The following is a 24,281-nucleotide window of genomic DNA, read 5'->3' as shown; positions in this document are numbered from 1 at the left end:
AAAGACTGCAACGTGCAACCTGCAAGGAAAGGAAAAGGTTTGCTGCAATGCTGATTATCATCATACGCATGAAGCACGCGCACAAGCACTGAGCAGTGAGCAGGCAACAGAAGTTAGGGAGGTACGTCCAGCTCTCTCTCTCTCTCTCTCTCTCTCTCTCTCTCTCTCTGTGCAATACGCATGCTTGCAGTTTCACTTTTGGGAACCTTAAAGTACAGTTTCTTTTATCAAGATTTGTAATTTTGAAGCCCAAGAAAAGGGGAGCGCCGCAGCGCGCTCTCTCTAAGTACTCTCCCATTGTCCCATTGTCTCCCAATTTTGTCAGCAATTTCATCGTCTTCTGCTGTAGAGGAAGGACAAAACAACTTTATTACTTTTGGACTGTTCAAAGAGAAAACAAAAAAAAGCAACCTTTCTTTTGGGGCTGCAGCCTGCATGATACTAGGTGACTCTTGGGAATTCTTGGGCGCCTTTGGATTAAGACTGTTGTGAGCAATTGTGGACCATTTCATTATGCTTGTTCAGTAGAGCCACATAGCAAAATCAATGTGCTTTTCCTTAGTTTTTGGCTTTCTATAAGAAGCCTTTTTCTTTCTTTTCCCACCATCAGCACGGGGAAGGTAGTAGGGAGAAACTATACACATATCATGTATGTACAATTGTACATTGTTGTACATTACACCCTCGAGCGGCAACCATGGGAACCTCCCCCAATAGGGGAGGAGAATACACCCAAGAGAACGCAACGAGTGAGCTTCGAACCTTCAATCTTGGAGTTACATCACAAAGGTCTCACCAATAAGAAGCCTTAGAGGAGAGTTGAGTTAGGCATACTTTCAATGTTTTCAGTGATAATTGAGACTTACCTTAAATGTTATTTTGGTTTCTTTCACATCCTCACATGGCTTGACCTCTTGCATTCTATTCTTTTAGAATGCTAAAGTGAAACTTCACCTTGCACAATTCTGGTAAATTCTATACATATATATCATAGTAAATTCTATACATACATACACACACACATATGTGAAAACTTAGTTCAAAAATCCTACAAATTTCAAAATTTCTATGAGTATTTGCTTCTTTGCCAAGAGGAAACTCGATCTCTTAATAAAAGAGACATTCCCAAACAATGCTTCACCTTATATAATTCTAGTTAAACTCAACCTAATTATTCTCACTTTCTTATTGCTTTAGAAAGCCACTGTGACCCTTTCACTTGCTTTTTTAAGTGAAAGGCCAGGAACTCCAGACCATCCTTTGCCTTGAGATACTGTCAAGGGCGCTGCTGCGCTTAGTGGGGGTAGAACCCACCACCTTGGGTCCAACCCTCTTTCAACTAAGCTAGACCCCTTGGGTAGAATGCTTTTTACTACTTTTGAGGAAGTGATTTAAAGAGGCATGGCCACACAATCTCTCATTATCATATTAAGTGTTTAAGAGGGGGCATTAACTTGGGAGACCACGAACATTCTTCCATCATCTCAAGGCGGACCTGCACGGGGGGCTAGGGTCGTCAACAAACGTTGCCCATGGGTCTGAAATCGGCAGTTGCAAAATGCCTCTTATACCTCCGCCCCGTTGGACAATTGGCGTTTTGTGGTGAGTCCCAATTCACATGTGCAACAAACTAGATAATGAGTGGCAGGTGGGTCCATGCATACCCGCTCTTATGTAGGCTAATGTGGCTATTCACCTTATTTGGAACAATTGGGTATCCCAACCAGAAACCCTTTTTTTTTTCTTTAAAGCCATTCGAGGATTCGTTTCGAGTAGAAGATTGCGCCCACTCACCCACACCCACATGTCTCAAGGGTTGAAACATAGTGGGTGCACTTAGAGCCCCTCACCTTTACTGCTAGGCCAACCTTGCAACTCGTGGAATATTTTAGATGTGCAAAATAAACCAAGGAGAATTGTAGATACCAATTGGTCATGTTTGACGGTATTCCCCACTAAATTCCTCCAATTTTTACTGATTTTGCTACATTATGGTTGAAAATTTGAAAGCATACTTACAATTTTAAGTAGACATGAGTGTTCTTTAGCACCCTTGTGAAGAGTTGTACTGAAGCTTGAAAATTAGTGCTTTATCCCCAATTTTGCATACACAAAATTAGACACATGTAGTTACCTCTAAGATAGTGAGTAGAGTTAACAGTCCAGCTTTAAATGACACAACATTTCTTTTATGATTTAGTACATAATTCTCACACTTTTTTTCAGTTGGACGAGGGCCACAGGGGGAACGGGGGTGGGATCGCCCATTTCTCGAAAACAAGGTTCAGGGGAAACACATTTTCTCAACCATATTCCTATTATCTGTTCTTCCAAAAGGAAAATTTCAAGTATTTTAAGAAAAATATTTAGGCACAGTTTTTCCTTTTCCTCTTGCTCTCAATTGGCATTTTCAAACATTAAACCGGTTGAGACCCGCTTTTCCCAAACACTCCTTAGAAACATTGGCACAATGCACGATATAGATATAGAAGCATTTCCATCATTAATGTACAGATATGGGCCACTGTAGTGTCACTGGTGTTCCAATTAAACTCGTGAGCAAGGACTTGCGTTCGCAAACACATGTCCTCTCTAATTGGCTCATGAGGATTCAACTTCAAAGAGCAAAGATTTTAAGGACTTTGTTCATCACTACTGAAATCTTTGATAGTAATAGTTGAGATGAAAGGTGAAGAAGACAAGCCTATCCTAATTAGTGTGTCTAATCTTGTTTCTCCTCAATATCAATGTGTTATGGGTGTAATATTGTTCCGAGTGTTCAGCAAAGAAGTAAAGGAGCTGGCAGGGGGTGAGAAAGGTGAGTGGCCCCATCCTCGAGAATACCAATGTTAGTGCTGGTGTTTTGTACAAAGGACCAGTTTGTGTAGAGGAAGGCCACCCCTGCTTGCATCATCAGTTCCTCCTCTGCTTGTACTACTAGCTTCCATGCAATGCCACGTTCATATGCTATCATACGGCCGGTGCTTGATACTCTTACCCCCGCTGGGAGATACACATATCCCTGCATTTGTACCACATATGCTTTAACTCAAGAATTATGTGTGAATGCGCCAGAGTGTATGCATCTGTGTGAGATATGTCATGGAGCTACACACATGCAAGCACAATGTCATATTTGCACATGTATGCAGTTGATTTCTATGTAGAGAAAGGGGGAGGCAACTTCAACATGGTGAGGCACGAGCACCAACCTGCTGCATGACTTGGGAAATAACCGAGTTCAAGCTTTTGCTGGAACTATCGTCTATTGCCGTTTTCTCCCATTCTAAGTCCTGTAATTTAGCCGGAGAAGAGATCTCCATCATCTCAAGCCCTGCCTGGTTTGCAAATGTGAACACAGGTGTTGTCTGTAGACGAAAACAGCTAAAGCTCATTATTCTTCCAAGAATCAAGTGGGTTCCTATGAAGATCAGTCTAATGGTGGATTGTTAAGGTATACCTTGCAAGTGCAACACAGGAGAGCATCTTCAAACTTCCAAAGAGCTTGGAAGAGATCCTCACCACTTACATTCTCCACATGTAAAATATCAATGCCTACATTCAATCTTTATCAACCATAGTCACCATTCAGAATCCTCATAACAACAGAGTCAATAGAACTGATCAATGAGTGAATGCCCCTCATCAGACGGGGGCACGAGAGAGAGAGAGAGAGAGAGAGAGAGAGAGAGAGAGAGAGAGATCTTACTTGTAGCTCCGACATATCCACTGTGCAAATGGGATACTTTCAAAAGGATGAGATGTTGGAGATAGTTGTGAGTTGGGGTTGGGAGGAAGAGAGAGAGGAGGAGGTGGTGCAAGAGCAAGGGCAAGTCTATGCAAGGTGGACACTACATGGCGCACATAGTGCTTGGCCATGCGGATTGTAACACTTTCCCTTTCAACTTCAAAACTGAATTGGAAGGCCATGCTTAACACTGATCTTCTCATCTTTGATATATTCTCCATCCTCATGTTGCTGCTCTTATAAGTGGTTGCTTCTAGAGTTGATGCCAAATCCAATGTTCTCGTGCTAGTCCCGCTTCGCTCCTGCTTCCATATAGACACACATCCGTACCTTCCATTTTCTCTCTCTCTCTCTCTCTCTCTCTCTCTCTCTCTCTCTCTCTCTCTCAAAAAGACAAAGCTGACATTCTAATACTTGACCTTACAACCCCAAGGGGAAGTAAAAAACTGATACAAAAAAGAGATGTAGGCGGCCAATGGCCCAAGCCATGAAAAAACTAACAAAAATGCTAAGAGGAAAATTGCCGTAGAAACTCCTTTAGGACCGGGGGGGGGGGGGTGGGGGGGGGAGGGAGAGGCTATCCACCAAAACCTCTTAGAGATGGGCATCTCCAAACTGCTGCAAATTAAAGAGGAGAAGTTCACAGAAAGGTATGGGTCATAATGGCGAAGCCCTAGTCAGCAACAAGAGGTGACCACTGCCTAGGAGGATGAAGGATGGGCAAGGAGGTTGAAGAGGATAACCAAAACTACTACCACGGAAGGAGCCAATTCAAGAGAAAGGAGAACCGGTAGCCAATGCATCAAGGAAAACGAAGAGACCACAAGTAGCCACCAAGTAGCCGTTAAAACAGCATCACCACAGCAAAGTCCGCGCCAAAAGCTAGCAGACCAATTTCCAGTAGAGCAATCACCAGCAAAGCAAGGATTTAAAGGAAGGCAACACCAATGTGAAGAAGACCACCGTTCAAAGGCAAGAGTGGAGGCTCTTGTCCCGGCCAAACCCATCAAACTACCGTCATTGGACATGAAGCAGCACATCAGCCCACTGAAGCCACCACCCAAGAAGAACAAAATAACAATCCTCCACACCCACACACACGTATACAAGAAGGAATAGAAAAAAAACATACGACATGTAAAAAAACAACCACAAACTGATGCACACATATTCCCACACCTTCATCATACCCACACATGCCTACACACCCACCCAATGCTCAAGAGGTGGAAAGCTCTCTGCATACGTATCGTTGTCCCAAAGAGCCCTTTTGGGCTCAGGAACAGCTGGTGTCTCTACTCAAGGGAGCAAGTTTGAAAAGGTGGAAGATATAGAAGATACTGCAGCTCTCGACAAGAAGGGACATTAGAAGGTGGAATCTTGTGGAATTCCATAATCAATGCACCACTATTCAATGGTCTCTGATTTGATGTCTGGAATTGAGCTTTGAAGACTACCTCTCACCATTGGGGGAGCAAGATTGCATAAATTCTGAGACTTTATTGATCGAGATGTTATATTCGATTTGTACTGCATTGGTCATCCAATACTAACGTACTTATTTTTACTTATTTGTACTGCATTGGTCATCCAATACTAACGTACTTATTTTTACTTATTTGTACTGCATTGGTCATCCAATACTAACGTACTTATTTTTACTTCAATAGCTCAACATCTAGATGTTGCAAGAAAATTGTGACTTCTAATTTCAAAGTTTGCATGTTATAAAAGTGTGACAATTGTTTTATGTTTATAAGGCTCTCTTATTAGCAAACAGGCATTACACACATACAAAGTCACAACGATACATGAACAGACACGTTAATCTTGTTCAATACTTCACATATTTTATTATTTACAGTTGTTTTGTACCGTACAAAGGTTTTTTTTGTACTTAATATATTGTAGTTAACGTATCTATCTACCTTACTGAGATATCCACACTCATCAGATGGTACTTGCCAATCAAGCAAGTCTTTAGATAGTCTCTAAGCTGTCTTGTAGACAGCCTAAAACCAGCCAACTTGTTGACCAGGCAACAATGAAGTCACTAAATCATGGCTCGGACGAAAAGGAAATCTGATAGAGATAGCCGCACTCCATTAAGTCACCAAGAAGATACTAAATTGGTGAGTTATCAAATGATCCAGGCCCTTCTACATCCCCCTGGGGCCTGCTATCCCCAATTGGACACCATTATCTTCTCGGCAGCTCATCTCTTGAAAAAGCTCAAACACAATGAAAGCCTTCCTTTAAAAAGAGAACCTCTGCTGCACAACTGGTCAGCTCATGAGACCATCGCCAAGAACTTCTAGCAAAGAGTCTCTCGCTCACAAGCAAAGGAGATCAATGCATACCTCTTTACATCCTCTTATCCTGTTCACAACTTCACAGTCTCACAACGGAAGTAACTAAATGATGCACACTAGGCTACAGCATTTAATCCAAGTACCATCGAAGGCAAAGGAAGGCGTGGTGACAAAGGACGAGAGAGAGAGAGAGAGAGAGAGAGAGAGAGAGAGAGAGAGAGAGAGAGAGAGAGAGAGAGAGCAAACAAGCCCTATGGAGCAATCTACTAACAAGAGAATACAATGCCAGAATGGGGCCACTACATCAAGCATCTCTACAAAATACCACAAAGCCCATGATAGACAATCATGTCCTCTAATCGCAACAAGTGCTAGCAACCACCATCATAGTCCACCAAGCTCTAAAAACCTCTACAACTAGCTAGAACTCCTCCACCTTTTCACCATGCATGTCATCAATAGCTATAGGTTATAGCAAAGGTCGGAGATCGGGCATGTCTCCTTCGAGAACTACTCGAGCCATCCTTGTCACGTGCACATCTAACCCTATGTGCATGTGGACAAGTTGTAACTCCTACTTCTAGGGTTTAGGATAGCCTAGGGAGTGTTCTAGCATCCTTGTGAGCCTATACGTTAGACGTGCATGTCTAGCTACTTACACTAGTTGCATACCCTTTGATTGCACAAGAGCAACGCACCACCAATGTCTGCTAGGTGTTGGCATGCGAGAGTGTTCCCATCTAGTATTAGAGTATTTGGCCTAGGTAGTACCGCATACGAAGCACCTCTCATTAACTCACTTATTAATAAGTGATACTTTAGCAGTTTATGATGTCGTGGGACTCCAACTCGCATGGACCCAAGACTTCTGCAATATATAAGTGACCCTATGGGTCACCGTTAGATCATCAATTAGCAATTCAAGCACCTCATGCGCACTTAGTGCCAAAGTACCATCAAGCACCTTTGCGTTTTTGCATCAACCACCTCAGTCTTCAAGCGTTTTCCACAACCAGCACCAACGTTTTTGCATCAACACCCTAGCACTTGCAGATCCCTACCGCAAGAGAGGATCGGCCTAGCGTTTTCAAATTCAGCCCTAGCTTTGCAGATCAGCCACCATTTTCAGATTTAGCCCATCTTCCTCACCATCATCAGCACACTCGACATCGGCCATAGCAGATCAGCCCATGGCCTCGTTAGTTCGCAAATCTAGTCCCAGAAGCCCTAGCGTTTTCTATTTACACCATTGGCCTCGCAGATCCAAGCATCCATCGCAAGATCCGATCAGCATCTCAACATCTAGATCCATTGTATCAGAATTCGTGCAATCTAAAGCAAATACCTCTCTAGCAATAGCCCTTGGAGGAGGTTTTGGGAGCCCATGCGATGTTAGTCTTATTTCTCTCCCTCACTCACAACCTTCACTCACAGTATCTCTCTCTCTTCTCTCTCCAATCTATTGCACATCTCCCTCATGAAATAAAAGGAACCTTGAGTACGTACTAAGCACTCATCTTGAGTCATCACCTTAAATCACTTCTACTGCACATTAAAATCCTACTCCAATGTCCACCTACAATGCATCCATGCCCGAGTAGCACAGAGATATATAGCCTTTGATTCATCCGCCACACCATCTTGAGACCATCCTCCAAAGAATATTTAGAAACTCTAGGCTCTACCAAGAGAGTAGGAGCCACCGCTTGAGCCTGTGCTGCGAAAGGCATCTAACAAGAGTCCTATCCATCTGCGAGTCTTTTTGAGTCCCTAATAAAGATGAAGGTGGGTGAACCAAGTATGTAAAAGCCGGAGTACATGCAACAATATCCGCCTCATCGGACTCCAAACCACCCAAATTTGACATCTTCAGACAATCCCTCTCAATATGCCCTTGTTCTCTACACTTATGACTCTCACCTCCTTCTTGAATCTCTCACCAATACCAAAAGTATTATCCTTATGTGCCTTTAGATTCTACTTTCCTTTCTTGGACGATAGTCCAACTAGGGCTATTGATCTACCTCTGATTATGGACCTCCATAACTAGTCTTGATCCGACACCATGGGATCAAGCTCCTTCCATGTCAAATCATTGATCCTTCCCAAAGTAACCAAGGCTGAATAGAACACACTATACTTCGGAGTCAAATAAGACTATAGCCATATCATTTGAAGAGATCAGCTCCCCTACTTGAAGAATCACCTATTGCATCTCAACGTGATCCTTTATGCACTTCGCTTGCCGAGGGTCCATAGTATGCAATTGACATATCCTGGTTTGTAGGGTAAATTTCGAAGTTGGAAAGGAAAAATGTTGGTTTTGATTTTGTTAAGCCTTGATTTTCAAGAAAAAAATTTGAGCACTTTAGTTATAAATTTTGACAAATACCCTAGATTTTTGCATAAATCCCAATTGTCTAACTGCCTAGAAAATGGCTTTTTCGAGCAATGCAAGCTCTAGGTGAGCTCTCTCTTCATAGCCATCATCCTATTGTAAACTTGCTCCAAGTGGTTCAAGATAGCTCGATCATTAGTCATACTCCGATTGTGTCCAAGTGCCTGCCACATGCAATTGAGAAAGATAAAAGATCAGATCCTTGAATTCAATCAATCGTTGCAGCTTTGCAAGCTTCTCCAACTCCTTGGAAGAAAAAGACCCATCTATAAGAGTCTTCGGCTGCTCTCTCGTTGTGCACCATCGAGATAAGGTCGTAAGTCTCTAATACCTCCTTCATAAGCACCTTCCACTCCTAGTTATTTCCAAAAGCCAAATAGAAAATTTAATCTAAATTGGCTACTGGCTCTACTACTTTTGTTTTTCATTACATAGAATCTCCCCAAGATCCTTCAACATCTCCAATTAGCATGTCCATGCACATCACCATTTAAAACCAACCTTAATGAGTAGCATTTGAACTCATCACGTACATACTATGAAACTCAACCTAAACCACTAGGCTATTCGCCTTGGCTGCCCTTAGGACTCCCTTAAGCACTAAAAAATACAAATACCCCAGCCCCCCCCCTACCTACCCTACCCCCCCTTTCTCCTTTCGCTTTTTTTCCCCCATCCTTCCCTTTTCCTTTCTTCTCCCTCCCCCCCCCCCCCAAACTAATTAATTAATGGTTTGTGAAAAAGTCGTTTTGGCTACCTGCTAGCGGCATCCAGCTTTTGATCCTGTGGAAACACAACTCCAAAATTTTCCTCTCTAGTAATTCAACAACTGCTCATTTTTTAGTAGACTTTCACAAACACTCCAAAGCATCATCCACTATGTAATTCATTCAACATCCCCATCATGAGAACTCTTCTCAACATTCTTCTTCTTCTGTGTCATCATCAAGACACTTCAAGGTCACAAAGAAATCCTCCAGGCTCCATAGATAGGTACAAACCGGGAATCAAGGCTACAAGCAACCTCCCATCAAAAGGGATCTCCAATCTCCTCAACAAGGGCAGGTACACCAGCTGCAATCAGTTCAAAATCAGCCCCCTTTTCTGTACAAAAGCCACTAACCAACTTGCTGAAATATACAAAGATACTGAGCACACACCGTTGCACTCAAATCACTGTAAAGCTTCAAAAAGCAACCCAAATCTCATCCAACTCCACGCTGGAACTCGGCAACACTCCTTGGTTGACAACCCGCCAAAAGCTGCAAGTACTTACGGGTTCTTCCCAACAAAATGAAGCAAACACCCATCAGTCCCCCTCTGGATGTTGAAACCAGAGATGTTTCTACAATGAAAGCGCAGCTGGATCCCACCCTTCTGCAGCCTAAAAAACATAGACTAGTTGGATCCCGCCCTCCTGTTGGCTGAAAACATAGCCTAGATCAATCCCTCCTCATAATCCAGATCCACTAGGGATCGTCAAGCATAGGCCCTGATACCATGTCAAAGTGTAACAAAAGGTGTGGGGTGACGAGGGAACATGTCGGGGGGGGGGGGGGGGGGGGGGGAGGAGTCAAGTGCGGCCGAATTGAAATGGTGAAGATCTAGACTTTACACTTCCACAAATCCTTTTCTTTCTTTCCTTGCGTTATTGTTTCCTTTAGCTTGAATGCTGGTTCCTTTTACTTTCCATGAAGAGAGCGAATGAGAGTGTGGTAGAGATGTGTAGAGGGAGATAGAAAGAGAGAGAAGAGGAGAATGACACCCGATGGGGTCCCAACCAACCCTCTCAAGGGCCCCACACACCGTTGCCGATGTAGTATTTGCTTTAGATTGCATAAATGGAATATACACACAATGCAATACCTCAAGTGCAAACTCTTTTGACTCAAATGGTGAATGCCGCCATGGTAACTCCTCAAGACAAGGCACCACCGGGGCTGATTTCATGCACCTTTGGATCCTTCTCGATGGATGGCCACCAAGGAGAAGATCTGGGGCTGAATTGCGCTCTCGTTATGAGAGGAATGAAATGCTAAAAGCTGGCTGCAAAAACGCAGATGTGCAACTGTCCAACAGACCCAACAAAATAAATCATAAATGATTTATTAATAAATTGAACCGGGGGTCGATTTCTGGGTGAAATTGTCGCACATCTACCCACACAATAATCCGATCAACGCGGAGAATGGCTCGTTGGATTCCTCTAACCTAAAACTACATGCACATTGTGCCAGATGCTCACCGAAGTGTAACATCATGTCAAAACACGTACACAAATCATTTATACAAGAGGGTTCCAAAACTAGAAAACCTAATCTAATTGACTCGTCCAAACATGCAGGTCCTGCGCGAACATACTCACAAAATTGCCACCACTAATCCTCCTAGGATTCTATGAAGGGGATCGGGGAGCACCACAGACAGAGAGTGAGAGAGAGAGAAGGAGACACACGATGTGGGTGGGGAGACTCAAAGAGTGGCAGCCCCCTATACACTTATGCTATGTATAAGGTATACAAGTCAGTGGGCGCCCAGACTCTGGGCGGTCGGGCAAGGCACAGACGCCTATACCCCAACAACCTCCCACTTAAAGACGACTGTGCCTTTAAGCAAGAGAACCTAGTCTAAAGACTACAAAAGGCGAGAGAAAACCGCTCTCAACCGATGCCCATTGGCTGGCTGTGATCGTGTGCATCCGGCTGTCGTGCTCCCGTGTAAGTCCATACATCACCAGACGTACCGCACACGTACGTCAAGTATATACGTAATACCTGCATATCTCCCTCGTGCACTATGCCATCATCAGTCAACAGACGATTGACAACCCCAACTGCAAATGCTCCCACTGCAGCTGCGATATCTGGTCTCAAGATCAACATCTCATACATGAGACCACCGAATGCCGATGCAATGCTAGTGAGACCTGCTAGCTCTACGGAGCATGCATCAACATATATATCTCTGGCAATAGGCATCTCTGACTGACAAGGCGCGTCAGCCACATGCATCTCCTGACTGTCCTCAAAAGACGCATCAACCTGTCGTGCAACCTCAGAGCAAACCAGCTGCTCTAGGTGTCTGCTAGAAGACATATCCTGCACAACTATATCCCCATGCTCACTGTCGAGCATAGAAAGGAATGACTGCATAATCGTTGACATCTCAGTCTCCTCTGCAATCATCCACTGCAAACATGACCACTCAATCTGTTGTGACTCACTAGAGCTCTCATGCTGTAACTCCGTATGCATAGACTCTTGCACTACGTCCTCCTGTCGTGACTCACTAGAGCAAGACCGCTCTACCTGTCTATCCTGCATAGAAGTATCTCGCACAACTGACTCTCTGCTTTGCTCAATCACTAGCAAAGCATGCATGTCTGACTCTGTCACCTCTCTGTGTGATTGCTCAAGTCGTACCCCAACTGTGTACACAACGAGCTCACTACTCTGCACTCCATGCAAAGTACCCTGCAACCCATGAGCAAAAGAGACTCGCCTGCTCTCTCGCTCTCTACCTGGCTGCGTGATCACAGAGACAACACCGTCTCTCTCATGATCCACATGCAATGGGTAACCTGTACCACTCCTGGCACCTCTCGCAATCACTAGCGAACCCAAATGCAACGCAAAAGATCGCTCAAGCAACGATACCCGACATCCACTATCCCGTAACTGTCTGACTGAGATCAAATCCCGTCTCAGATCTGACACATAACGCACATGACGCAGGATAAATCTCATACCACTGGCCAAGGACAAACATACGTCTCCTGTACCCTCAATGTCATACACAACACCATCAGCCATGTGCACACAATCAAGTCTCCCACTAGAAAACGTGCTAAACCACTCACGATGCGACGTGACATGAAAAGTAGCATCTAAATCTAGTAACCAATGTGAAGACAATGTACAATCCGATATGCAATCCGTAGACATAAGATCGTCTAAAGACAAGCTAGATGTAAATGTGACATTGCCGTCACAAGCATACTCAATAACCACCGTATTGATCTCACTAGCATCTGTCATGTCCAAATTTGCATCACGCATCTGTCGCCTCCGTTGTCTCTAACGCCTGAAACATCGACGCCTAATGTGCCCTCTATGTCCACAATGCCAACATGTCAAGTCTCTATGCCGTCGAGACTTGCGTGTGGGACCAATCTCTCCCATGGACATAGAAGTGAGACTAAACTCCCCTGTAGACATGGATGTCGCGTACATAGCATGTAAACTCTGCCATAAAGCATGAGTTGTAGTCTCCCTCGAGACCTGCCAGTAAACAGACTCAACCAGATGCAAACGAATCGTAGACATTGCTAACTCATCAAGATCCTGCCAATCATCATCACGCATAGACTTGGGCTTCGCCGATAAACCACACAAGGGTTTATCCTGCCCCAAATCCGCCAATGCAACAAGCATATGCTCCTTCCAAGCAACAAAATCTGCACCATCAAACTGTGTCAGACCATAACGCTGGAAGTCAAATGAAAAATCAGCCATAATGCTCGCAAAAGAGCAACCAACAATGAGTAGCAAATGTCAACCAAATCAGCCCTAAACTGGCTCGAATCGCATCAACAAAAGTCTGCAAATATGGCTGTAAAATATGGCCACAAATCAGTCCCAAAACAGCCCCAAAATTCAGCTCTTAAACAGCTGCATAAACAAGTCACAAACGTGTCCCAGATCAGCCTACAACTGAGTCATACATGGACACCTGCAAAGAGGAAACAATAGCTGAAAATTCAGCACCCAAATAAGCCCTCAAACCTGCCTGTAAACTTGTAAACCTGTAGCTGAAACCTGTTGAAAAACCTCAAGCCATTAGTGCTCGAATCCGGCTACCTAGCTCGTAGCCACACAAGCATACATCACAACATTCACTCCTATGAGTGTGCCAAGATAACTATACGCCTGTCAAACCGTGAGCTAATCACCAAGCCCACACTGTGCAATATCAATACATACACACGCACAAATCTCCCACATGCAGAGAACACCGCACGTAAATGCTGAGTACAACCCGCAATCTCTACCTAGATCATATAAATGATACGCATAAAACTCCTGGGAAAATTTCGTCAGAGTTCCGTCAGTAAAAGGGCCACAAAACCAGTAACCAAACTGACTGCACGCTCAAAACCATGAGCAACCAAAGCGTATCAAACCGCACTCCAAATGCATGCACCAATCTCCACACTTTGCATACATCATTGCAAACACCTGCAAATCTAGTACACAAATATTTGCTCTACCTGTGACTGCCAAAAAACATGCTCGAGGCATACATTGCCAAGCTCAAAATGCAATCACATTAGTCTCCCTGAGCATCAAACCACATTAGGCATACATCGTATCCTTCCACCTGTGAGGAAACTTGCAACAAATATCACTCTCACATCTAAGAGCAAACCATGTGTGGAATCCTCGACACACAATTAACAACTGCTGCTGCCTGCTACAGAAAATTCAACGTTCAGAATTTTAAAATTCTGATATGACGAACGCGTCCGGAGAGTGCCAAAACCCCAAGGTAGACTCTTGGATCACATGTATCCGAGTCCAGGTGTGAAAGCTATGCCAAAAAACCTCTGTTTCGACCCAATGACGCAGCATAAATTGCCAAGAGAGGGCTGAAAAATGCAGCTCCTCAATCGTAGCTCGAATGAGGTTTCTGATGGCTCGAATGGCTTCAAAAGGGGGGCAAAACGCCAAGACACTTGGTGGAAACACTCTCGGAAAGCTGAATTTGCCGATGCCGAAGTCGAAACCCTGTTTGCACTCTTGAAAGTGCGCGCGCGCGTGGACGCGATTTCGGGAATGAAACTGGCTCTCCGCTGTCGTCGTGACTGTGCACACACGCACTCCCTCCGCACCTACGCTCTGATACCAATTGAAGGGGATCGGGGAGCACCACAGACAGAGAGTGAGAGAGAGAGAAGGAGACACGATGTGGGTGGGGAGACTCAAAGAGTGGCAACCCCCTATACACTTATGCTATGTATAAGGTATACAAGTCAATGGACGCCCAGACTCTTGGCGACCGGGCAAGGCACAGACGCTTATACCCCAACATTCTAGACAATCTTATCTAGGAAGAAGGGAAAAACTAGCTCTGGAAGTTGATGAAGCCTATCCACGAGCCATCCTTACTCCCTTTTGAGCTTATGAATTAACCAAGGCTTAGTTAAGGCAAACTGTTTACCAGACCCAACAAAACAAATCATAAATGATTTATTAACAAATTGGACCAGGAGTTAGTTTTTGGGTGAAACTGTCGCACATTTACCCGCCCAATAATCCAATCAACGCAGGGAATGGCTTGTTGGATTCCTCTAACCTAAAATTACATGCACATCATGCCACATGCTCAACTAAGTGTAACATCATCTGTCAAAACATGTACACAAATCATTTATACAAGAGGGTTCCAAAATAGAAAAACCTAATCTAATGGACTTGTTCAGACATGCAAGTCTTGCGAACATGCTCACAAAATTGCCACTACTAATCCTCCTAGGATTCTAAAAAGTCTTATCTAGGAAGAGGGGGAAAACTAGCTCCGGAAGTCAATGAAGCATGTCCACGAGGTGCACGTGAGAGAGAGAGAGATACAGAGAGAAGATGGAGAGTGTGGAAAAACCCTCTGGGCAAATCTACTAACAAGAGAATTTGCACAACACAATGCCTACTCTAGGGGTAACCTACATGGACAAGCTGATTTGTGTTGGCACGTTTTTACCTGTGAGGTATATCTTGGATTGGCAATTGTGGATGTCGAAGGGATCAAACATTGCATTGGAAGATGAATGGAAACGATTGACAATTGCACATGTTCAAGTACACCTTTCCTCTACGATGGGCAGCTAGTACACTCCTATTGCACCTCAAAATAATTGCAATCGACCTCCCAGAAATAGTAGGAGACAACTAGTACAGCACCGACAAATGGATGCCTCTCTAATCCGATCCCTAGCCTCATGAGAGGTCGTCTAGGTGCCTCTTCTTTGCAATGGGCAGTACGTACACCTCCTTGAATCAATGCAGTCAACCTCCTGGAAATAGTATGAGCAAGTACAACACCGAGAAATGGACACCTTTCTCAATCCGGTCCCTAGCCTCCTGCAAGGTCGTCTATGTAGTAGGATGCGAGAGAGGGTGTCTGTCCTATACATGGTTGCAATGTGTACACCACAAAGAAGTAGATCTATGCAGAGGTCAACTCCAATCAGCCTGGACACAAAGGACAGCCCTCTCTTTGAGAGAATCCAATAAACACCCATGGCCCATAAATACTATGAAGTGACCCTGTCCCAAATTTGGGGTGCCCTCTAAGCCGGATCAAATTTGGTTCCGACCAATTAACCCCCTCGGAACCAAAAGATACATGGCGTAACTGACCCCATGGAAAGAAACTACCTCCACAAAATTGCACTCTCTCTAATATCTGCCCCTAGTAGATACCGGGGCATCAGCAGCTCCATCCAAAGAGTTGATATAGTGTAATAGCCTATAGATCAATCTCCCCTTGTCTCAATTAGATCGGGAGAAGTATAGCTGGCCTTCTGCTGCTGAGACTCTGTGGGTATCCCCTGGGAGATGAGGCATCAGTAGCTCTGGTGATAAACATTCACAGGTCGTTCCTTTTACTTATCTCTATCAGATCGGGACCCTTGGGAGTATTGCTGGCCTTCTACTGAGGCTTCCAAATTTTGTCCTCTTTCTTTCATTGCGTCATTGGCATTGGCAGTCATGTCCTACGTTGCCTGCAACAGCCTCAGCATACTCATTTAAGAGCATGGGTTTATGAGGGGCTATTACATGCTTTACTATCTCACTAATAGTCCCGGGGCCCACTGTATAATCATGTTCATATACCAAGTGAGTTCAGCAGGAGGGGTTTTTTATTTTTGAAAATTAAAGCAGTTCAACAGAGATACATTAATGAGGGCGGTCTTTTAATTCCATTTTGGAAAATAATACCATTAACTCATCAAAGAAGAGGGGTCAAGACTCAATTTATTCATGTTAATATTTTAACGGGGGGATTTCACAACGCACATTATATAGGGGCCTTCTTAATAGTGGGGACCCCCGAGCTAGTAGTCATGTGTTTAGTCATGCATTTTGGGACCTTCAGATCAATCATCACATTCTTGCTTCATGTGGACGATAGCTAAGGCCGGAATGTCGTGGGGCTCTGACCTTGCCACCTACATGTACCAAAGACTTTGTAGCAATGCTTCTGGTTCAGCCCCCAGGCTCGTATGGTTTTGCATGCAGTAAGTGACCTCATGTCTTGTGTGGGCCTTCATCATGGTTTTGTTGCTTGGGGTACAATTTCCTAACTTTTGTTGTTCCCTGGATTTCCTAACTTTTGTTGTTCCTGGGGTTTCATCGGACTTTCGAGAGCACAATTGAGGATCTGATTTTTCATGCTGATTAGGTTAGACGAGGACTTAGTAGTAGCACGCTGTATTTCAAAAAATTGTTCCACACTGCAACAGTGAATGAAACAAAGGTGTATCTAAGCAATGTGAGCGCTTGAGGTATGAGAGACATCCTCCACATGCACTTATGCTGACACAATGGTCACATGCACTTATACAGACACAATGCAATTAAGCAATAGTGTGTGCAAAAAGTGAAAAAAACAAATGGCTAACCGATGTTACACTGAATATCCATAGACAAATAGTTAGCCATTCTCAACGTGTATAACTTGCTCAACCAAATCTACACGGACTCACCACATTTGCATCCTCAAGTGGTATAGCCCTAAACCCAGATGGCATCAGCTCAACATCATCTGAGATGGAAGCATCGATCGGAGCAAACACCATTTGCGTATTAGCACCTGCTCCTGTATCCTCAAGCCCGCTACAAAGCTACCACACCAAATTGATAAGGGTGAGGCTCAGAAAATGCCACAATAATGAGTTTATCATGCTCGGCCTAATGAAAAATTATGATAGCAAGTATTTTGGCTTGCAGATATAGAAATACTTCTGAGATACACAATTTTTAATGTAAGTAGTGTACACACAAACACACTCAACATAATATCTAGTGTAGCCACAGTTACACACACCCACCTAGATACCTACAAAAAATGGATATTTACCTGCAACAAGAGTACTTCACGCATGGTGTAGACACTCCTGTCATCCTCAAAGCCTTCCATTTTGATGAGCTCCAAGAACTGTAAACAAGAGAGGGTTTATGTAAAGTGCAAAATATTTTGATAAGAGAAGGGTGTTCTACAACCTACATTCATGTTAGAAGTGAATCAAATGTAAGGTAGTCATAGTTATCAGTTACTTTTTGAAATAACTCTGCCTCATGCATGGCTACACGTGCACCAGTGTCTTGCATGCAGCTATGCAAGGCTTTTTGTAACAATGTCAATTTTGGCATAGTTGCATCAGTAACACACTGATAACTGATGCACGCATACCACATTGTAATGCATTTACCAGAGATCTTTGGATCTTGAATGATTCAAAGGTCCACAAGTTTAATGGCTATTGTATGAAGCCTCATCTCCTCACTCTAGATATAACCAAGGCAAGAATGTGAGACCAGTAAAAGATAACTTGACTTGCCTTAACAAATTAGTGCGTAACTTTCTCAAAAATGCCAATTACAGTAGTAAGTTAATTTAACCAGCTTGAAGCCATGCAAGTAAATAGTCCCAGTCATGACCATGCAGACTAAAGAATCATGACGCCCATTGTGCAGCACGCCAGAGTCGCTTCACCTCATCATGTTCGATTCCATTTATGTGAGGTGGTAGGATTTGGGAATTGCTTGACCCATTGTGAAAACCAAAAAGCCCTGGATTGCCCATTTGTGTGGCCTCCTCCAAGCTCAGTTCTGCCCATTCAGATCGGTGCTCGCGCAGAAACCGCACCAATACAGATGGTGGCACATTCTGCCAGCAGAGACAAAGTTGATAACATCAGTCTTAAGAGCTATTCTTGAAGGGAATCAAAGGCTTATCTTATTTCATGCATACACATCCTTAGCGAGTTGACCTCGATTTCTTGTTTTCCATTCTGGTCCGACATTTTTAAATGAAGTTCGTATTTCTAATTCATACGATGTTCAACACCAACAGGCCAATATATCCTATAACACCCACAGTTCCATCACACTCTGGCAAATACCATTTTCTTTGTACTTTCAGATTATGTTTTGCATTTCATTTTTTGTTGTTTGGGCAATCATCCAAAGTTTAGAGCATCATGCCCTCACCTGAAGTAGAACAGAAGCCTTGGCACACATAATGCCTTTTCGTATGGATTGTACCCTCACGCCGAGGTCCCTGTCGACAGACGGGTATTTTACAACTATGGTCACATCATCTACTCCATCGCTAGCGGCTTGAGTCCAGCCATCGTCCACAAAAGCATTCACAGCATCATTGAATCCTCTGTAAGGAACATTCAAAAAATATATTCATGTTCTGTCTATTTTTTACTAATACTATGTGCATCTAGTGTTTAAATCTGTTGGCCTCCAAAAAAAAAGGAAATCTGCTAATTTAAGCATAATGTTTAAACGTAAAAATGGCCCTTGTTTTCTTAGGCCTCTCGGTGGGTGTAGATGTAAGATATCAACGAAAGTGCATACTTGGCCAGTCTGTAGCTCAAAGACCGCACTGCGGCTGGTTGTTGCCCCCCGCCAGGTGCTTCTACCAGGTGTTCTTGAGCCAAATGCCTTAAATACCTTAAAGCCTTCACATTACAGAAGATATTATGCAACTGCTGATTAGGATCCATAAGAACAATGGGCAATTTGTGCAACATAGTGAATGCTAACAATGACTAATATCAATGGCTGTGAAGCCCATACCGGGATTGTAACACCATGCGCCAACACAGAAGGGGACTCGTAAAGCGGCCGCAAAACCTCCGGGACAGTAAGAGGCTGCAAACATGTGTGAAATTTGTAACACCGAAGCTATCAGAGGGCCAAGCAACAGCATATTCTTGTATCTATCTTTTTCTTCTTACCTCTAAATCCATATGGTCCACAAGTATCAAAATACATCCTGTACTGTCGCATGGCTTGATCAGACATCCACTAGCATGCATTTCTGCTCGGACAAAAGGCTGCATTTGGGGAGCTATTGGTGCTCCATGCAGTGCACTCATTGACCGCTCACAAATCTGTTGATAATGCCAGGTGATTATATTAACAAAGTTGATTAGACTCGAGGATAAAGAAAACAGTCAATGATGATGTTTTCTGCATTCACAACTTACAACATAGCTTCCATCATCCAAGAGTGAGGAGAGCCTCAAAGTGTAAAAATCTCTTGCTGGAGCCAATGTTGTTGGTGCATAGGTCTGTATAATCATGAAAAGATTTGTCTTTAAAGGGTTGGGACTCTTTGACAAACCAGCTATCTCAAAAAAGGCAAGGGTGTGTGTTAACCTGTGTGTATAGCACTTCAATGCAACCCCCACTACCGGTACTGGTTGCAAGCATGGTGGTCATGCGGCGATAGCTTCTATGCCAAGAAGCTTTGTCTTTGAGCACTTCCACAATCTGTAAATTAACCTTGCCTTAGTACTAATATCAAAGTCCACAATTCCAAGGCAGTGCCCATGCCTCTCTAACTGTTGGGATTAAAGGCCAAGTGCCTGGTCACCCAGTGTAGGAACACACACACCCATCACATATACACACAATGCACATAGTGAGTAGTCTATAAGACTTGCGGAGCTCACCATTGAAGCTCCGGCTATATAGCATGTCTCCCCCCCACCCCCCACCCTGCCGCCCCCCGGTGCATGTGGCCAGCCATGTCCAGCAGCCCACTAATCCTATACTAACAAGGTTACCAACTGCAGTATGATGCAAAGCATGCTGAGTAGATAAGATTAAGGCCGCTACTTTACACCTAAAACAGGTAAAGCCCAAAGAGGGAAAGCTTCAAATGACTTTGATGGTTATCATGAGGGATTTAACCAAGTATGTTCTTAAAGAGTGGAACACCATTTCGTATGCTCTTAGTTCTGGCTTTGTATGATCTAACTTGTTTCATTACCTTTGCAGCTTCCATGCCCACAAGCCCACAGGCTCGAGCAGCAATGCCGCTGCAACCATGCGAAATGTTTATCATTTCCATAGAATCTGGACCAGGCTGCAGCACAACTGACTTCAAATCAGCCAAGATACACAAGCTACTGCATGCAAGTTGATTTGCAACACTACCAATGTAATTCTCAGGGAAAACCACATTGTTGTTTCTACAAGAATTTAGCATCCAATGAATTCTTACCTTCATTCCAAGAATTGGGAGCCAATCAACAGCTGTTCCTGTTGCCTTGCTGAGAAATTCCGAGAGGGCTTCCTCAGCAAGGGTGAGGATTCTGCATTTGCATGTTTGTAAAAAAAATTGCAAAGGTCAAAAAACGGACAATAGCTGGCGTCAATGGGTTTATTAATTGCCAGAGCAATGCAGCTGTATACTGTGTTTCTCAACACAAGTACATACCCCGAATAAGTGGCATCCTGAGGTGATTGTTGAGGAGTAGGAAGGTGTTGCAACCCACTTGTAACCACTGAATCACAGCTGGTGTCTGTTGTGATTCCACTCTGCAAAGATGAAAAATTGAATCACCATCTCCAGGAGCACGAGGTAGAAAGTGTAAATAAGCCAATCAATCGGATCGAGGGGAAACACAGATTTACATCTAAGCATCAACATCAAACATCATCTTAAACTCGACATCACAAGGTGAGTCACTAGTCTGAAGATGGAAACACCCATATGAGTGCTTAATGTTTAAACAAGCAATGCAGAGAGTGTATCCAGACTTCATACTAGGATGCACATAGTCGGTCAATCACATGTAATCTTGAGTTTTTTTTTTGAACAGGCTTCTTTGTTACATGATAATGTAGTTTAAAATGAAGCTTAAACCAACAGTACATGCTGTAATTGCTGCCGGAGACATCCATTCTCATACAGCAGCTGGGCTGCTTGTCTTTGCAGGCGGTCATTTTCCTCCATCAAGAGCTTGTTCATTGCATTGAGCTTTGAGTTGACGGTTTGAAGGCGGCTAGACTCCTTTCTTTGCTTCTCTCTGCATCTGGTTTCTCATGCCAACAGAAAATCCAGATCATGTGAACAGCAGAACGAAAGAGATTACTGCAATAGATGCATGCCGTGGCCACGATTCTAGTATGCACTTGACATTGGAACCACCACATCACAGACAAGAAGGGCATCCACGCAAGGCGGCTAATTGTGTTGAACTGTTGTATGAGATTAAGAAGTTCATGATCAATTTATTTACTAATTAATTGCAATGTCACTGTAGTACAATACCCATAATCAGTGTCAAAAAATATTTCCTTAAATATGCAAAAACACAGATAAATCACGTTACCAAGGCTGGTTATGCATTGATGAAAAGGAATTCTTCTCTAAAAACTAACAAGAAATTTTCATGACCGCCTCAAGCACAGCACCAATAAAATCATAAATAGAAATACCTCCTGTTCTGAAACCAAACTTTAATTTGTTTTGGCTCTATATTCTGCAGTATAGGGTTCTCCCTGATGAGTTGCTGACGCCGAAGAGAGCTCGGCTTAGGACACTCGTTATATAAGCGCTCCAGAGCCTGCACTTGCTCAGCAGTATATCGAACATATTTTCCCGCATCAAGCCCTGAGCTTCTGTTGGAGCAGTTGAGGTCCTTGGAGGGTATTAGAGCTAGGCCTCTGCTGTACACAGAGATTTGATCCTCACAAGAGGAGCTTAGCATGATTAGGTGTGGAAATGAAAGGGCTAGGGAAAGAGATCAGAAGAAGGGAAGGGCATTCGATGAAGCGGTGGTCTGTGTGGCGTGGTGATGCAGAAGGGATTGAAAGAACTACAGATTGAAGCATGCAGCAAGACAATGGAAAGATGCAGAGATCATTGTGAGAATGAAGAGGACTAGAGCATGCAGAGGCCGGGCTATGCAGCTATGGAGAACTTGAGCTTCGAAGCAAGGCAAAGTCGAGGGTACTGCAGAGGGAGCTCGCAAATGAGAGGAAATGTAACTCAAAATGGAGGGGGGCAGGTGAGAATATAAGCATCCTCTAAGAGTCATGAGGTACCTATGAAGGGCACATTAAGCAGCTGGGACATAGTGCCCCCCCGCCTCCTTCCCACTACCATATGCCTGCTCTTGCACGCACATCAGCTACAGCAAAGCCAGTCCCCCCGCCCCACTACCTATATTGTAAGGACTTGCTTTTGCGTTCTGTCTTCTCTGTAAGTGTGTTGGGTGGGTGGGTGGGTGTGTGTGTGTGAGAGATTGAGAGAGAGAGAGAGAGAGAGAGAGAACGGAGCCTAGGAGGCTTCAACAAACAAGCGAGTAGTGACGCCAGTGAGGGTCGTAATTGGATTTGTGCTTGTATATGTCTGGACTCTGCGCGCACTCGCGTTAGTGGGTGTGTGTACTGTGTGTGGAGAGAGCCTCGTTTATAGAGAGAGGGAAGCGGGGCGGATTCGAATTTAGCATAGATACTAGATAGAAGAGAGCTTCCTGCTACTGCCTAGTGGCTGCGGTTGCGCCAGAAAGCAAGCAATGAAGGTGGTGCATATATATTTGAAAGTTTTGAGTGTGCACGTGTGTGTGTATGTGTAGGGAAGCTGAGAGGGCTCATGGCAGGCAGAGAGAACGGAGGGGGGGTGTGTGTGTGTGTGAGAGAGAGAGAGAACGGAGCCTAGGTGGCTTCAACAAACAAGCGAGTAGTGACGCCAGTGACGGTCGTAATTGGATTTGTGCTTGTATATGTCTGGACTCTGCGCGCACGCGCGTTGGGGTGTGTGTGTGTGTGCGCGCCCCGGGAGGAGAGAGCCTCGTTTAGAGAGAGAGGGGGGGATCGAATTTAGCATAGATACTAGATAGAAGAGAGCTTCCTGCTACTGCCTAGTGGCTGCGGTTGCGCCAAAAAGCAAGCAATGAAGGTGGTGCATATTTATTTGAGTTTTGAGTGTGCACGTGTGTGTGTGTAGGGAAGCTGAGAGGGCTCAGGGCAGGCAGAGTCCAGAGTCCAGAGTCATCAGCAGAGCGGCTGCCGGGCTGTGTGTGTATAGTGCTGAGGGTGTGTGTGTACAATCTCACGGGTGGTACCGTGGTACAAAACGGGTGAACAAGAAGAGGAAGGAACGCGGGAGCCTGCGCAGTGCGCTCATGACTTGAGTACTCCTGATAAGCGCAACCGCGCGCGCGCGTGTGTGTCAGTTGAGAGAGAGAGTGCACTGTGTGCGCGCGCGCGCGCTATGTAGTGGTTTGTGTGAGAGACGGTGAGACCGAAGGTGGCGAAGAGAAAGTAGAGAGAAGTTAATGCGAGGCTTTGAGAAATGGGAGTAGTGAGCTGCAGGCCGGTGGAGATGATGATGATGAGAAGAAGCAAAGCAATCTTCTGATTCGAGCAGGGAATGAAAGGGAAAGGTCCTTTAATGGGCCGTCAAGGAGTCTAGTATAGGACTCCCACAGTTGGGTAAGGTGGTGGTCACACGAGGCATAATATTATTCATTTTACGAATAACCATGCTTCAGCTTCAGCTATGATTACCTGAGGTACGTGGTTTTTTTCTTTTTTATTTTTTCTTTTCTGCTAAGATAGCGCGTATCAAGCCACGATTGTCGATAGATGAGATATGTCGTTCTCCAAATGCTACGAACTAAAACCGATTCCTCATTACGTGATAAGAATCAAATCATAAGCAAGGGATGCTACTTACCCTTAGTTATAATTGATAACTAAGAATTATAACTAAGGGCTCTGTGACCACG

The 24,281-nt window shown here is 44.2% G+C and overlaps 1 protein-coding gene across 1 annotated transcript; it reads right to left on the bottom strand.

Moving 5' to 3' along the window:
* Nucleotides 1-2,437: 2,437 nt before the first annotated feature.
* LOC147447424 (homeobox-leucine zipper protein ATHB-14-like) lies at nucleotides 2,438-23,564 on the bottom strand. Its single transcript, XM_086523225.1, has 18 exons — nucleotides 21,985-23,564; nucleotides 21,419-21,578; nucleotides 20,981-21,081; nucleotides 20,765-20,855; nucleotides 20,531-20,626; nucleotides 19,915-20,028; nucleotides 19,743-19,826; nucleotides 19,491-19,646; nucleotides 19,330-19,404; nucleotides 19,108-19,211; nucleotides 18,730-18,907; nucleotides 18,233-18,406; nucleotides 17,597-17,674; nucleotides 17,223-17,360; nucleotides 3,710-4,050; nucleotides 3,461-3,566; nucleotides 3,213-3,368; nucleotides 2,438-3,022 (listed from the first exon to the last, which is right to left on the bottom strand). Exons 1-18 carry the CDS (start codon nucleotides 22,254-22,256, stop codon nucleotides 2,780-2,782), a joined length of 2,667 nt encoding a protein of 888 aa, XP_086379351.1. The 5' UTR covers nucleotides 22,257-23,564; the 3' UTR covers nucleotides 2,438-2,779.
* Nucleotides 23,565-24,281: the final 717 nt, after the last annotated feature.

Source organism: Adiantum capillus-veneris, chromosome 11 (genome assembly GCF_014529385.1).
Source record: "Adiantum capillus-veneris isolate H3 chromosome 11, ASM1452938v2, whole genome shotgun sequence".
Lineage (NCBI taxonomy): Eukaryota > Viridiplantae > Streptophyta > Polypodiopsida > Polypodiales > Pteridaceae > Adiantum > Adiantum capillus-veneris.
Note: the sequence above shows the minus strand (reverse complement) of the source record. Positions and strands in the feature narration are given on the sequence as shown.

Coding starts and splice junctions, on each gene's coding strand:
- LOC147447424 (XM_086523225.1), bottom strand. CDS start 22,256: ATGCTAAGCTCCTCTTGTGAGGATCAAATCTCTGTGTACAGCAGAGGC. Junction 19,827..19,914: donor TTGAAGTGCTATACACACAG/GTTAACACACAC, acceptor ATGATTATACAG/ACCTATGCACCAACAACATT. Junction 3,023..3,212: donor TTTCCCAAGTCATGCAGCAG/GTTGGTGCTCGT, acceptor GTACAAATGCAG/GGATATGTGTATCTCCCAGC.